General features: G+C 35.5%; 1 protein-coding gene across 5 annotated transcripts in view; it reads right to left on the bottom strand.

Moving 5' to 3' along the window:
• CHD9 (chromodomain helicase DNA binding protein 9) overlaps positions 1-13,721 on the bottom strand; it is a 102,371-nt gene that overhangs the window by 34,924 nt on the left and 53,726 nt on the right. For all 5 annotated transcript variants that reach the window (XM_075510626.1, XM_075510627.1, XM_075510625.1 and 2 more), the window contains 8 exons: positions 12,348-12,459; positions 8,760-8,900; positions 7,383-7,451; positions 7,233-7,288; positions 5,669-5,786; positions 5,047-5,133; positions 2,945-3,082; positions 621-742 (listed from right to left, as the gene is read on the bottom strand). In XM_075510626.1, coding sequence (XP_075366741.1) covers positions 621-742; positions 2,945-3,082; positions 5,047-5,133; positions 5,669-5,786; positions 7,233-7,288; positions 7,383-7,451; positions 8,760-8,900; positions 12,348-12,459 — 843 coding nt within the window. The remainder of the gene's footprint in view (positions 1-620; positions 743-2,944; positions 3,083-5,046; positions 5,134-5,668; positions 5,787-7,232; positions 7,289-7,382; positions 7,452-8,759; positions 8,901-12,347; positions 12,460-13,721) is intronic.

Here is a 13,721-nt window from a genome sequence, read left to right on the forward strand (position 1 = left end):
ATGGTATGTTTGTTGACATAATCTCTATAAAGGACAGGCAACTAATATTTTGGAAATAAAGCAAGCAGGAAGATTCAGGAATAGAAATCCAACTTAAATATAGAGAAAATACATAGCTCTGAAAAAAATCTTGAAAGTTATTATATTCCTGTTAATACATCATAGTATTAATGAACAAAAGTCAACTTTAGCTTACAATACAGAAAACACAATTATTTACTAGCCTTATTTTTGAAGAGAGGTAACTTTATTTGAAATACATATTAATTCTAGAAATCATTTTGAAAGATGCAAGCGTTTCCCCATTGTTCCAAAAATTCTGAAAGCTTGTATTTGATGGAAGTTGCTTTTTGTTTTAATTTCCTCATAGCCATTGAAAATTTATTTTCAGTTAGGTTAGTTTTATTCTTTTCAGATTTGTTTTTTGTTAATCTTGTTGACAAAAACATACTTGTACACCCCAAGGAAGAGAAATTTGTTTTTTCCAGCTACACCCTTTTAGCTATAAGCAGAGAAGTCAAGATAAATTTAGTTAAAACATGCCCAGTATTCATGCCCAGTAACAGTGATTCACTCCATATGGTATAAAATGTACATTAAAAAACATTCCATGCATATACCTATTGTACCAGTTGAATAGGAGCCAGTTAAGTCCTTCCAGTTGATATTCCCTGAGCTGATTGCCATTTTTATATTCCCTGGACTGTTCTATCTTCTTCCAGGAGTTTGGAGGTGGTCGGTCCTTTAAGGGAAAGATTAATATAGGTGCAAGTTGGTACAGAATTTACTCTTTCCAAAACATTTTAACCCATTATTTCTTGAGTGTAACAATTCGGATTTAGAATGTAATTATACAACATTAAAACTGGGACGGTATCACTGTTAACATTACTTACTAATTACTAGTCTGCAGAAACCTGAAATTTGTATTTATTTGTCTATATAAATTAATACTTCTAAAATTAATTGGAGACTATATAATAATATCAAGCAACTGATCTCTAAAACTAAGCATACAAATAGCTTGGCACTGGTAATTTGAAACACTAATTCATTTATATGAGAAACTTCAAGAATATATGAAGTTTCACTTTGGAAGCTCTAAGAACAGCTGTCCTACAACCAGAGCCAACTGAGTATTTGGGACTACCAAAATCCCCGAAGTCTAAGTAACTCTGGATGCTGATGCCACCGTCCTGAAGCAGTCTGGGCAATCTACACCGAGTTACTGTGATCCCTTTCCTTTCAGCACTTGCCCTAGTCACTGCTTATCACTCCACCTCACAGTCAGCCAACTCAAGAAGCCAACACCAGGAATACAAAAAAGTAGACTTGTGTGTGGTTTAGTTCCCTGAATCAATTTCACCAAGGGATCAGACGAAAGACAGTTATCAGCATACGCAGGATCATGATACAAAGGACGTGACAAAACAGACTGTATCAAGGTATATCATCTTAATGTCCCCAGCAAGCTAGAGGAAAGCTGACAGGTTATGTATTAAAAAAACAACCACAAACACATATACACACACACAAGTTCCCAAAGCCTGGAGACTCAACAGGCTGGCCATTAGCTTAGCAGGCAACTTGACAGAGAAATCATGATGTTTTTGACTGATACTAGGTAGGATTCCGGCAGAAAACACCTCTCTTTGGATAGCTTCTGCATCCCAATGTGAACAAACTCACACATTCAAGCAAAATATTTTTAGTAAAAGCTTTTCTGATCAGCTGTACTTCCCCCCTGCTACATGTCTCAGTGTTTATAAAAGCTTGAATTCACTCTAGACTCACGTGGCCTTATCTAGCAGCTCTGAATTTTAGTTTTTGATTTTGTATCTCTCTATTGCCAACGTCAGCATCACCTGACACCAGGTCTCAGTGCAGCAGTAGCTGTCCTTCCCCAGCAGCTGTGGCTTCCTCCCCTCACCCACAAGCAACCATCTGTCCACTCCCCCACACCAGGAGCAGCCACGCTCCTGCTCGCAGGGCTGCAGTCAGCAAATACCTTCTTGTATTTGCTGGAGCCTGGAACAAAAAAATACTTGTTGCTGATGCTAAGATGACTGTCAGTTGTACAGCTGCACTTTAATAATCTTATTCTCTCAAAGACAAATATGGTAAATGGAGAGATATAAAAGCCTTTCTTCCCACATGCCAAAATAGCAGGATTTTAAATAAATACTAGAAAAATGAACTAAATATAATATGAAGACATTAATCGTGACTACCGTCATTATCTGTAGATGGAAAAACCATTAAAATAAAATCCAAAGCCTACAAATTAAAACACTGTGCATATTCAGTTCTGTAAAGTAAGTAAGTTAGAACAAGTGTTGTACTACACCACATGGGACACATCTTACTCTGACAATGACACACATGACTTAAAATAGAACTATTTTGTTTTCTCCTGCTCTATGAGACAGAAGATTGATAATTTAAAGATAAAACACATTTCCTTATTACATGTATTTTTCTTCCTTTCAGCTAGCCCTTTATGACAAGAAAAATAAAAGCAGGAAGTAATTACGGAATCTGTTTGACAGATCTCATTTGCCAATTTCCTTCAGTGCTGAGGCACAAGACTCAACTCTGTTCTAACAGGATGTTTATACTTCATTCTGTTTTCTCCTTGTCTTAACGGTGTTTAGATTCTGTGAAAGCCAGTTTCAGTGTGTTGCTCATCACTCAGAAGCTCAGAAAGTTATAGCACTTCGTATTTTTTCCTAAACAAAAACTTTTATTTTTTTTAACAGAGTAACAAATTAGATGAGAATATTTATCTATACCTTCCTGAAAATATTATTTTTCCTAGGTAACAAAGGTAGCAGATCCTTTACACAGAATGTCAATAAGCCTTATGTTTTAACACAAAAGTTTAAAGTTGGAAAAAACAAATCCAATTTGCCAAGACAGACAAGTAAATTGGGTATAATTTTACCAATCTCCTTGAGTCAGGCCTGGAAGCTTGCAACTGTTCAAATTCTTCTATTTTTGCTTGATCTACATCTTCTTTCAGCTCCCACGTACTGTCTTCATATGGCAACGAACACCATTTTACTAAATAGTAAATAACAGGCTGCAGAAGAAAATTCTGAATGTTATCAGCTTTTAATTTAGTATACAGACTGTTAATATGCCTTACTATTTGAGTAGCTAGCTTACATGAGAGCTGGAAACAAAAGCACATTTCTGATACTTTCAAAAATGGTCGATGTAGATTCCTGTTATCTACCTACTTACCCTTGGATTCTCATACTCTACCACTTGTTGTAGACCCTTGGAGTACTTTTCAATCCCACTTACCCACAAGTAAATCTTAGTCTTAGGAAAGATAAATTACTACGTTTGTGATGTTTGTGGAAACAGTGCGGCAGGGCAGAATTAACTACAGAGGTTAACTACAGAGTTGCTACTGAGAACATTTCCTCTGCTCTCCAAATGAGGCTACCTAAGCCTAAAGCAAAGAGCTTGAGAAAGTTCCTAAAACAGAGGTCTTCTCAACAAAATTGAAAGCTTTACAGGTCTGCTGGGCAACATATATAAAAATTTAGGAAAAGTCTCAAAAGATCGAACCAAAGCAGATTATTTTATTTAGATTCAGTAAATAAATATTTAAAAAACAAATAAAAAGTCATCTTTCAAGAAGTTGGGGGAAAATCTTATGACAACACCACATTTTTTCCCGTAAGTGTAATGATGACAAATCTGCTGCATACAACGAAAAGCAATTTTAACCTTCAACCCTGCTTTAGGAAGATTAATGCAGAAATCACTGGGTAAAAGTCTGCTCATTTTACTATCTAGAAGAACAGAATAAGTATCATAGCTATTCCAACAGCCTTAATCAACAACTTCGTCAGTCTTTGTTCTCTGCTTGCCTCAGACTCTTTGTGAATTTTGGCAATTTATTTGCTTGATTTACTTTTCTGTTTTCTTTTTTTTATTATTTTCTAATCCCATGTTTGGGTTCTTTAATAGCTTTCCAGAGAGGTACTTTAAATTAAAAAAAGGGTTTTGATAAATACAGAGGGAAAGGTCCACTAGTAGCTATCAAAACACCTCACCATCACTGGTTGCCTAAAACCTAGGGACAGAGTTAGAGAGGAATAGGGAACCACCACTGCACTGCCTTGTTGTGCTTTTTTCAGCAGTGACCCCATGTCACTATCAGAGAGACAGGACAGTACATGGGATCAGCCTTTTGTTGGAACTCACAAGGGCAATTATCAAACCTCACATTTATGTCAGTAACTACCTAAGCTTTATCTACTATGACCTATTGTCCTGGTTTCGGCTGGGATAGAGTTAATTTTCTTCCTAGTAGATGGTATAGTGCTGTGTTTTGGATTTAGTAGGAGAATAATATTGGTAACACACTGATGTTTTAGTTGCTGCTAAGCAGTGCTTATACTAGTCGAGAACTTTTCAGCTTTCCATGCTCTGCCAGTTGCACAAGAAGCTGGGAGGGGGCACAGCCAGGACAGCTGACCCAAACTGCCCAAAGGGCTATTCCATACCATATGACGTCATGCTCAGTATAGAAACTGGGGGAGCTGGCTGGGAAGCAGCAATTGCTGCTTCAGGATGGACTGGGCATCGGTCAGTGGGTGGTGAGCAATTGCACTGCGCATCACTTGTTTCGTACATTCTTTTATCATTATATTTTCTTTTCCTCTGCTGTCCTATTAAACTGTATTTATCTCAACCCACAGGTTTTACTTCCCCTCTGATTCTCTCCCCCATCCCTCTGGGGGCGAGGGGGGGCAGGGAGGGTGAGCAAGCAGCTGTGTGGTGCCTAGTTGCCAACTGGGGTTAAACCACAACACCTATTAATACTAATAAAAATATAAGCCATTGAACTTTGATTTCTATTTCAAAATACATGGCTAGCATAGGAAACGACAAGATTGTCATGTCTCATTAGAAATATTATTGAAGCTTAAAAAATCATTAAGGTGTTACTCTGAAATCTGCTACAATTACCATTATCAAACACTACTTGGAGGTGTACCTTCCTGACTTGCTTTAAGATATATTTACCTCGCCAGTGTCCTTATCTTCACAAAGAGATACTTCTAATACCCGGTCTACTTCAACATAGTCAGGATTAAAAGGTTCTTCTTCCATCTGCAATGCAAGATTAATAAAACCAGTAGATAGGCAAAAAAAAGCTGCTATATGCTAAGACTTGGTCCTGCTATATGCTAAGATTTGGTCTCATTGTACACAAAATGAATCTGGCAGCTGGAAACTATTGAGGCTTTTGCACATACCTTAAAATCCCCCCCCCCCCCTTTTTTTTTTGGCAACTGGCACTGAAGAGGGATCTGACATTAGATTAGAAAATGCAGTCATTTAGGGATAAAGTGCTGATAGTAGACAAACTAGCCATACTAACATAATCTTTCCCTCCTTACCACTTTTTAAGTAGTTACCCAAACAATCTCAATTTTAAACCATGCAAGTCAGGTTAGTTCAGTGACTCCAGAAGACTTGTTCTTAAAATTACATTAAACAAACAACTCCCTACTGCAACCAAAACCCCAACTCCGATGGCTAATTTTTACTTCTCAATATTCAGCTGTTCTATTTAAAAGCAAACTATTAATCACAATTTTACAAGGAAAAAAAAAGCTTATTTAACTGTATACTTCATACTCACATCTGCAAAAAAGTGAGCTCTTTGTGCTTGCCGTAGTTTGAATCGTTTTATTTTCTGCTGGATTCTTTTATCCTTTAAAAGCTGTTGTTCTGTGGCCCACTCACAGTGGAGATAAGAGCTAAAATTACAGAGATTAACATTAACATATTAGTGAAAGAACACTAACATATTAGTGAAAGCAAAAGCTTACTATTTTTAATATACAGTTAAAATAATATATTTTATAAACCACAATTTCACTTAAAAAAGAAAATGTTATCATTTAAGACAGAATTCACTGTAAAGATCAAAGATTTATTCCTCCAAATAAGCATCTCACAGCATTTAGTTAAGGCAGTGTTTTTGGGCTAGGATCCATAGAAGTCTATGGAGTCACGAATTTCTTTCATGTATCCTAAGAAAAGAAACAAGTGTATTTAAAGTAAGCTTAAATAAATAGAGTTTAAAATCTGACAGCTCTATCAGAAAAATACCCAGAGATATAAAGTACTTAATATACTGGATCTAACTTTTTCATGTACTTCATGTGAACATCTCTTCACAGGTACTGCTGAACTATACAGCTGAGCCCATTAAAAGATCAGTGAGGAACATCAGAGCCCATGGCATAAAGGAACATGCCATCAGATTGGGTTGGGAGAGAAGCATGAAGTAATAGAGTCGAAGGAGGAAGCATAAGCACCGGTAGCTACACCATCTAACTGCACCCCAAGTGAGCCTTTCTGAAGTTAGACTGGTTTGACAGAAGTACATATATTTCTTCCTCACACCTTTTTAATATATTTTCATCACTTCTTAAGCTTTCTGAAGATATGCTAGAAATAAAGAAGAGCTATTGCTGGGTATTACTCATTCTCGGATGAAAAGATAGACTTTACCCTTTCAGAAAACAAGAGCTAAATGGTCTCCAGAAACATGTGAATCCAGAGTGTCAAAAAAAATGACATTTATTAGCAAGAATCTCATGAAATTACTCACATATGTAAAATTAAAAATCTGCTTGCATTTTCAACATCAAGAACTGAGTAGTGACAGAAAGATAGGTATGAAATTAAAATAGGAAAATAAGGAAAAAGTTTTCTTCTTCTTCATTCTTTTTTTATTTCCTGCTTCTGATGTAAAATAACGTCTATCGCTAGAAGTTTTTTTCCTTTTAAAACAGTAAGACCAACTCCTACATCAACCATTCCTAAATGTATGGCACAATCTAATTTAGGTTCACAAAACAGCTCTGATTTAAATTCATGAAATTAAAATTAGCCTCAGGCATGTAGCCCCTGCTGAATTTAATAAATGTGTCTTCTCTAAAAATTCTGTTCTTTTGGCAATAATGGCTGTCAGCTTATTGGTCAGTGTTGGTTTCACAATACTGATAATTTTAAAAGTTATTACTAACAATATAATGCAGATTCTTAGCAATTTTAAGATTAAATTTGTAAATAAAAATCTCAAAAGATGACAAAATCTAGTTATAAGTAATCTTCAAACATTACAAAACTTTAGTACATTAATATGGTACTTATTTCAGTCAACACCTCCAATGAAACAACTTTTAAATACTTACTAGTTCTTGTATTTTACAAAAAACTCTTCTGTTTCTACTGTCATTCCAGCAGATATCTAGGAAAGGAAATTCAGGGGAAATGTAAAACGTAAAAATAAAATACAACCCCCTTTTTCAAATAAGCAACTTTATTCCGTGACAATCACTTACTTCTTTCTTTATTACCCTGGAGGATAAGATTTTGTCTACAATTGCTGCATCTTCTTCACTTGGATTTTCCTATAAATGCAGGAAAACAATGACATAAATTGCAGTAAATGCCCTCTCTTCAAAACTGATCAGGCTTAAAACAGGAAAACAATGACATTATAAATTGTAGTAAATGCCCTCTCTTCAAACTCATCAAGCTTAAAACCTTCAAACACAAGTGGCTTGTTGAAAGATCAACAATAAAGGCGGACTTGATGTCCACCAGTAGCATTCTCTTAACATTCTCATAGAAGTCTGGGAGTAAACTTAAAATCCAGGTCTATATCCTGAGAGAAATACATGCAAAAGTACAGTATGTCTGCAACTTCCAAAGAGCATCAGATGCAATGCTCACCTGCCAAACACACTTAGAGTGCAAGCAATGGTGATTCTGATGCTTTCCAGACACAGACTCACTGTGAATGCCCTACTGAGTTGATGTGATGCAGCGGACATACCCAGAATTTCATTATACAGATATGGAGAAATAAGAACTCTGGCAGACAGGTTAAAAAAAATTTAATAAAACAAAACCAGCATGTGTCAAACTCAATTTAATAGATTTACTCTGAACATAGATAACAAATGTGCTGTGGAATCAGGCAGGCAAGGTCGTGTCTGGGAATTCCAGCAGGGCTTAGGTGTGACACAGATATGGGTTTACTTAGCTCTGCCAAGACTGAAGCTGTGGTTCCAGAGATAAAGAGCCAATCTTTAAAGGTTGGTTCCAATAAAAAGTCACCTACCTTCCTTGTCTGATTTGTTCCCAATCATACTATCCTTCTCCTTCCCTTACAACTTCGGCATTCCTTCAAACATCTCACAAACACTTTTTTCCCCCTGTTTCTTTCCTGCCACTTTATTTACCTAGAATGGCTCAACAGTAAGTTTGAGTACCAGAGCTGAGACAAGTTAAACAGTGAAGTGTAAACCTGAAGTGGGGGGTGGGGGGGAACGGAGGAGTATCCTTTTTAAAAATCTCAGTAAGCAGAGATGCCCATAGGCTCAATTAATTTTATACTTCTGAAAGTCACGATAATATTAGCATACAGCTTTTTCATACGCTTACACAGTGTAACACATTATTTGAGATATACCGGCCCTTAAGTCTTATCCTTACCCTTAAGTTCAGTTAAGTCAATGATTTTTCTGTTATAGAAAAGAAGAAAATAGTAATAGCCATTTCTTGTAGTTTTCAAGGTCTTAGCAAGATGTTACATTAAATAAACTATGGCTTAGTAATAATAATGTATTCCTTCCAAGTTAGGAGCCTTATTCACTGAACTACTTGAGACAAATGGGAAGTTCCCACTACAGACCAAGCCAGTTTTTACTTACCACAAATAATTGTAAAGGCTGTTCAGCAGGTAAAGGGGCAGAATTCTTTTTGATTTTCACAGAAACTTTAGCTTCTTCTTCTGATTGTTTTCCTTCTTCGGCATATTTTTTCCTTTTAACTTGACGATTTGATCTTCTCTTCTGCATGCAGGAGAATAAAAATAGGTTTTACCAAAATCTTACTCTAACGTGAATTGCAAGGTTTGGGACACTCTAAGCAATACTTCAGCTATATCTAAAACACAAGGCCAAAATTTGATAGAAAACATGTGTATCACAGAGGGACAGAAGTAGCCATGTACTATTTTTGATCAATTAATTTTTTTTTTCTGTTTCATATAACCATTTGATACTTTTATTTTTAGAGTTCAAAAGCAAACATGGAACAATATTTCCAGGGTATGGGAACAAAGCTGATATATAACAGATCTCCCATAAGTATCAGTATTTCAACAGCAATTTCATAATGCAGTGTAACAGCAGTGTGTTACTGTCCAATTCAAGAATCTGAATGAAAGATACAAAATATGCTGAAGTATCTCTGCTAAACAGTGCTATATAAAAAATTACGAAGATTTTCATTAGATCATATTGGTCAGATTGCTGATGAAGTCTGATCTGATGGCTAATAAAGTTTGTTGCTTTGTTAATGTATTTGTTTTCTCCTCCACCTTAATCAAGCTTGTTTAACAGCAGCATTTGGCTTGCTTTGTGGTTTCTCTCCCTAATCTTCCACTCCTGTTTCTGCAAGAATCTGAGGACAACAAGTTCCAGCTGGAGAAATCATGTTCAGTCTAAGAAAATAATTCCTTCTCACTCACTGTTTAAGTTTCAAATACTTAAGATTATTAGGATATTGCATATCCTTTCCACCCCTGAGTACCAATATATGAGACACTGCATATTTAACCATAAGATTAATTTGTAAATCCATTGGACAAATAATGATAGCAGAATCAAACTAGTCAGCTAACATTTGAAAACAGTGCAATCTGCTTTAGAGAACTGATAATCACAAAAATAAAATCAGCAAAGTAAAACACTCTCTATAAAATGAATTAATTATATTGAGCTACACAGGAAAGCATATTTTTGTTTAGGAAAAGCCACTGCTGCTTCTAATACACTGTAGTAATCAGTCGGGAGAACAACAAGTTGAGAATTGAACAAAAACCAAAATCCTGTGGTCATACTGGCTTCTGCAGAGCCGATATTAAGTAACAGTAAGACTGCAGCACAGGAACTTTCTTCCTGACTGTTGAATTCAGCCCTTGGTGTGGCTGGTATCTGGTAAAAGACCTAGCTATACTTCAACAACTACATTGCAAGTATTTTAGTAAGGTAGAGTAGTAACACTACATATACAGTAAAAATCAAAGAATAGGCATCACCATTCTTCTGGAGAAGCTGGGACAGTGCATATATGAAACCATTCAATCAGCTTTCCACAATAATGTAGCCAGATTAGCTAGTCTTCAATAAAAAGTGAGTGTGTGCGGGGTGGGGTGTTAGCACAAAAAAAGAAACTTCAGATTTAAACAGACACATTAATGTGACATAAAATGTCACATTATAGTTAAATCAACAATAGTTTGCTGACAGAAGTAGATTTTTTTTTTAAATGCCAGCTAATAGGAGCAATGCAAATGATGTATGAATTAGGAAAGAAGAATTAAGAACCAGGTTCAAGTTTTACTCATTAAGTATTTGTTGAATTTTTCAAAACCTAATGAGGCATTAACTGGCATTTTCAATCCTTCTCGCTATGTCTTTTCGTAAAGTATGAAATGATTAACAAAACATCACAGATTTATGTTCTCCAACATATTAATATATAACCTGAGTTGTTTGAAAAAAACTTTGTTATTTCCCTGAGCTGATAAGCATCGTCACAAACAAATGCTCTAAGGCACAAAATAAAGTAGTACCACACATTTTTCCGAGAAATAACATATTTAAGGAAGACACTTACTGTGAAACTAAGCATACAAAATGAATTAGGGGGAAAAAAAGGCCTAAAATTGCCCTCCAGAGCTTAGAAACAGACACCTATTTGCAACAGGAAAAGAAAATCATGAAAATGTTTGAAAACTAGAGAGAGAATGAAGTAATGAAGTAAACCAACTTATGTCTTTCCTGTTATGCTTCTCCCAAACTCCTTCAGGGATAGATGGGACAGTGCTGTGACATTCTGCAGTATAATTTTTTCTATCCCATGTCACCCCTTATTGTCTCTACCCTCTGTTCCCTTCATGCCAGGATCATGTGATTTGATGATACTCCCTGTCTAGCCACACTAGAATTGAAGATGACCCTTGTCATGCTAAAAATCAAATATCCAAAAAACCAAAAGCAATGAGAAAAAAAGAAATAATCTTCAGTCTTTTGTATTATACTTGTTGGCCTACAAGTTTATACCTATCTGATTACAGAACACTATTGATAAGTGACAGTACTCCCGAACCTGCTTTCATCTCCTTCCATGTACTAAATGGACTTTCTATACCAAGACAAATTCCCTTATAAATAATTTCATGTTCCCTTCCAGTTAACCTTTACCTAAGACAAGCTATCACTTAAGTTAATAAAAAGTCATTCTGATAAATGGCTTCTGATCCTTTTTTTTCCCCCAGCATTATTATCTGTGAAATACTGAAGGTCAACTCAGGATCTCGTAATTGTTTTCTGACACTGTCACCAAATAATGCAATTAATTTTTACTCAACACCACCTTATTTTGAATACTGATTTCATCTCTGTGGATGAAATTGCCACGGGATAAAAACCTGTGCATTTCCAGCATATAACCTTACTTTTTATGGAGTTTGCCCTAAAGCAAGGAAGTTATAATTGTTACTAACATACGCATGAATAGGATATAATCTCTTACAAACAGTTCATACTTCTTTGTGCATAAGTTTTGTAAATAATTAGCTATGCTACTATTATACCAGGGCAACCTATGGAAAAATTGCAGAAAGTTACAAGGTTGATATTCCTCAAGGGAATGACTCCACCACTTTAATTCTTGATCTGGCACTTCCTTCAGAAGTATTCCACAAGCAAATAGAGCCTATCAGCATATTGATCATTTCTCCCTTCAGATCCAACACTGAAAGAAACCAATTCTTTCAGTTTCTACAGAAGCAGAACTCGGAAAAAAACATTAAAGTTTGAAATGAGCCTTTTAAATGTTCTCAAAGAGCCAGTTTCACTGATAAATGTCCCTTCTATTAGGCAATCTCTACATTTTTCCCCCACAAAGTCAGCCAAAGTAAGGATCAGGTCTAACTGCCAGCTCAACAGGTGAGTACTTACAGTCTCAAATCTATGGACTTCTGTACTGAAATGAAACAGATACAAGCAGGGCACTGATGTCCCATTACAGAAACAGGACTCTAACCTGTAGGATTTTCTGATTTTCAACTGAGGAAAGTAGTTGATAATCAGGTTCTACTTATGAGATACAGACAGCAGTGAGAAAGTAACCATCACTGTGTCAAAAGGAGTATAACTTTTTGGAGAGAGGGAAGACCTGTAGAATAACAACACACACAAATTTAAAAGGGAAAAATTCTGACTACTTACCTGTGAGTCTTCATCTTTCAATGGCCGCTGTGGAGTCTGCTTAGCATCAGACAATTCATCTGAAGATTCATTTTTTCTTTTCTGCTTCTTACCCAGTGTGATGATTAGCTTTCTGTTAGGAAAAACCCCCCAACATCTAAATGAATGCCATATACTAGTCTACTTAACTTCAAGATTAAAAATAACACCACATCTACTAGCAAGTCCCATCTTCTCCTTAACATAAAACTCGGGAAGCACCACTGTCTGAAAAATGAAAAATATGTCTCTTTACAGTTGACAGTATTTTCTACTACTGTTACTGAGTTTCTCTACAAGCAAGCAGTTACCTTACTATCACAAACGCCTCTGTATCACACATATTTTGAGTCTACAAATGAGCAAGAGATGCAAAATCCAACATTTAAACTAACTGACAATGGTAAACTATACAAAGTTAGCATAAATACTATCTGCAGATAATGACAGTAAATGATTTATCATAAACAATTTATCATTGCAAAATATATATTCTCTTATTTTTACTCAAAAAAAATAGCTATGGACAACAATCTAAATCATTCAAAGCTGTCTGACATGCAAAACTTTTATGTTTAATAAGTCATTCAATGGTGAAAATGAGGGAATTGCATGAATCCTTTTTGCCCTTCAAAAAAAAAAGGTAAAAAAAAGAGAATCTGTATTCAAAACCCAGTAGTTTTATCTGTAAGAAATCTCAGAACCTCTCAGAATATGTTAAGAACCAACATTGTGCTGAATAAATTCGTTAAATTCTAATGAACAAGCACCAATTATTTATTTGTTCAGATTTAAAGGTTACGCTGTAAATGGACAATACCAATTCATCTGATTTGTTTTTAACTAAAGGGTGTCAAAATATTTATTTTTTCCTATTTGAAATGTGCCAAATACTCCTCTTTAAATATGTTTTCAGTGGCATAATTGCAGAATGATGACAAACTATCAAAAAAAAATCACAGATAAAGAGCTGTCCTAAAACATATATTTTATATAGTATCTAAGCATCAGATCCGCGTAATAGAAAATGAGGTAACTGTTCCAGCATACAAGCCTCTTCTGGCATTCTACAGAACAAATGAAACACAAGACACCAGTCTTTATACAGACAATCCAAATTATTTTACACCAAAGTAGCATCAAATATATTGGCCACCTGAAAAACCCCTGATGAGAAGGTAGTGGTTGAAACACTTGTATCTCATTTGCTTCTCTTGGCAAGTGTCCAAATAAGAGACCTATCACATATTTACTACGTCCAAACCAACAGTCCACAACAAAAATGAAAATCTTAAATTACCAAAACACTATGGATAGTTTAAGCAACATGGCTTACAAAAGATTATAAGCACATTT

This window comes from Mycteria americana, chromosome 8 (genome assembly GCF_035582795.1).
Source record: "Mycteria americana isolate JAX WOST 10 ecotype Jacksonville Zoo and Gardens chromosome 8, USCA_MyAme_1.0, whole genome shotgun sequence".
Lineage (NCBI taxonomy): Eukaryota > Metazoa > Chordata > Aves > Ciconiiformes > Ciconiidae > Mycteria > Mycteria americana.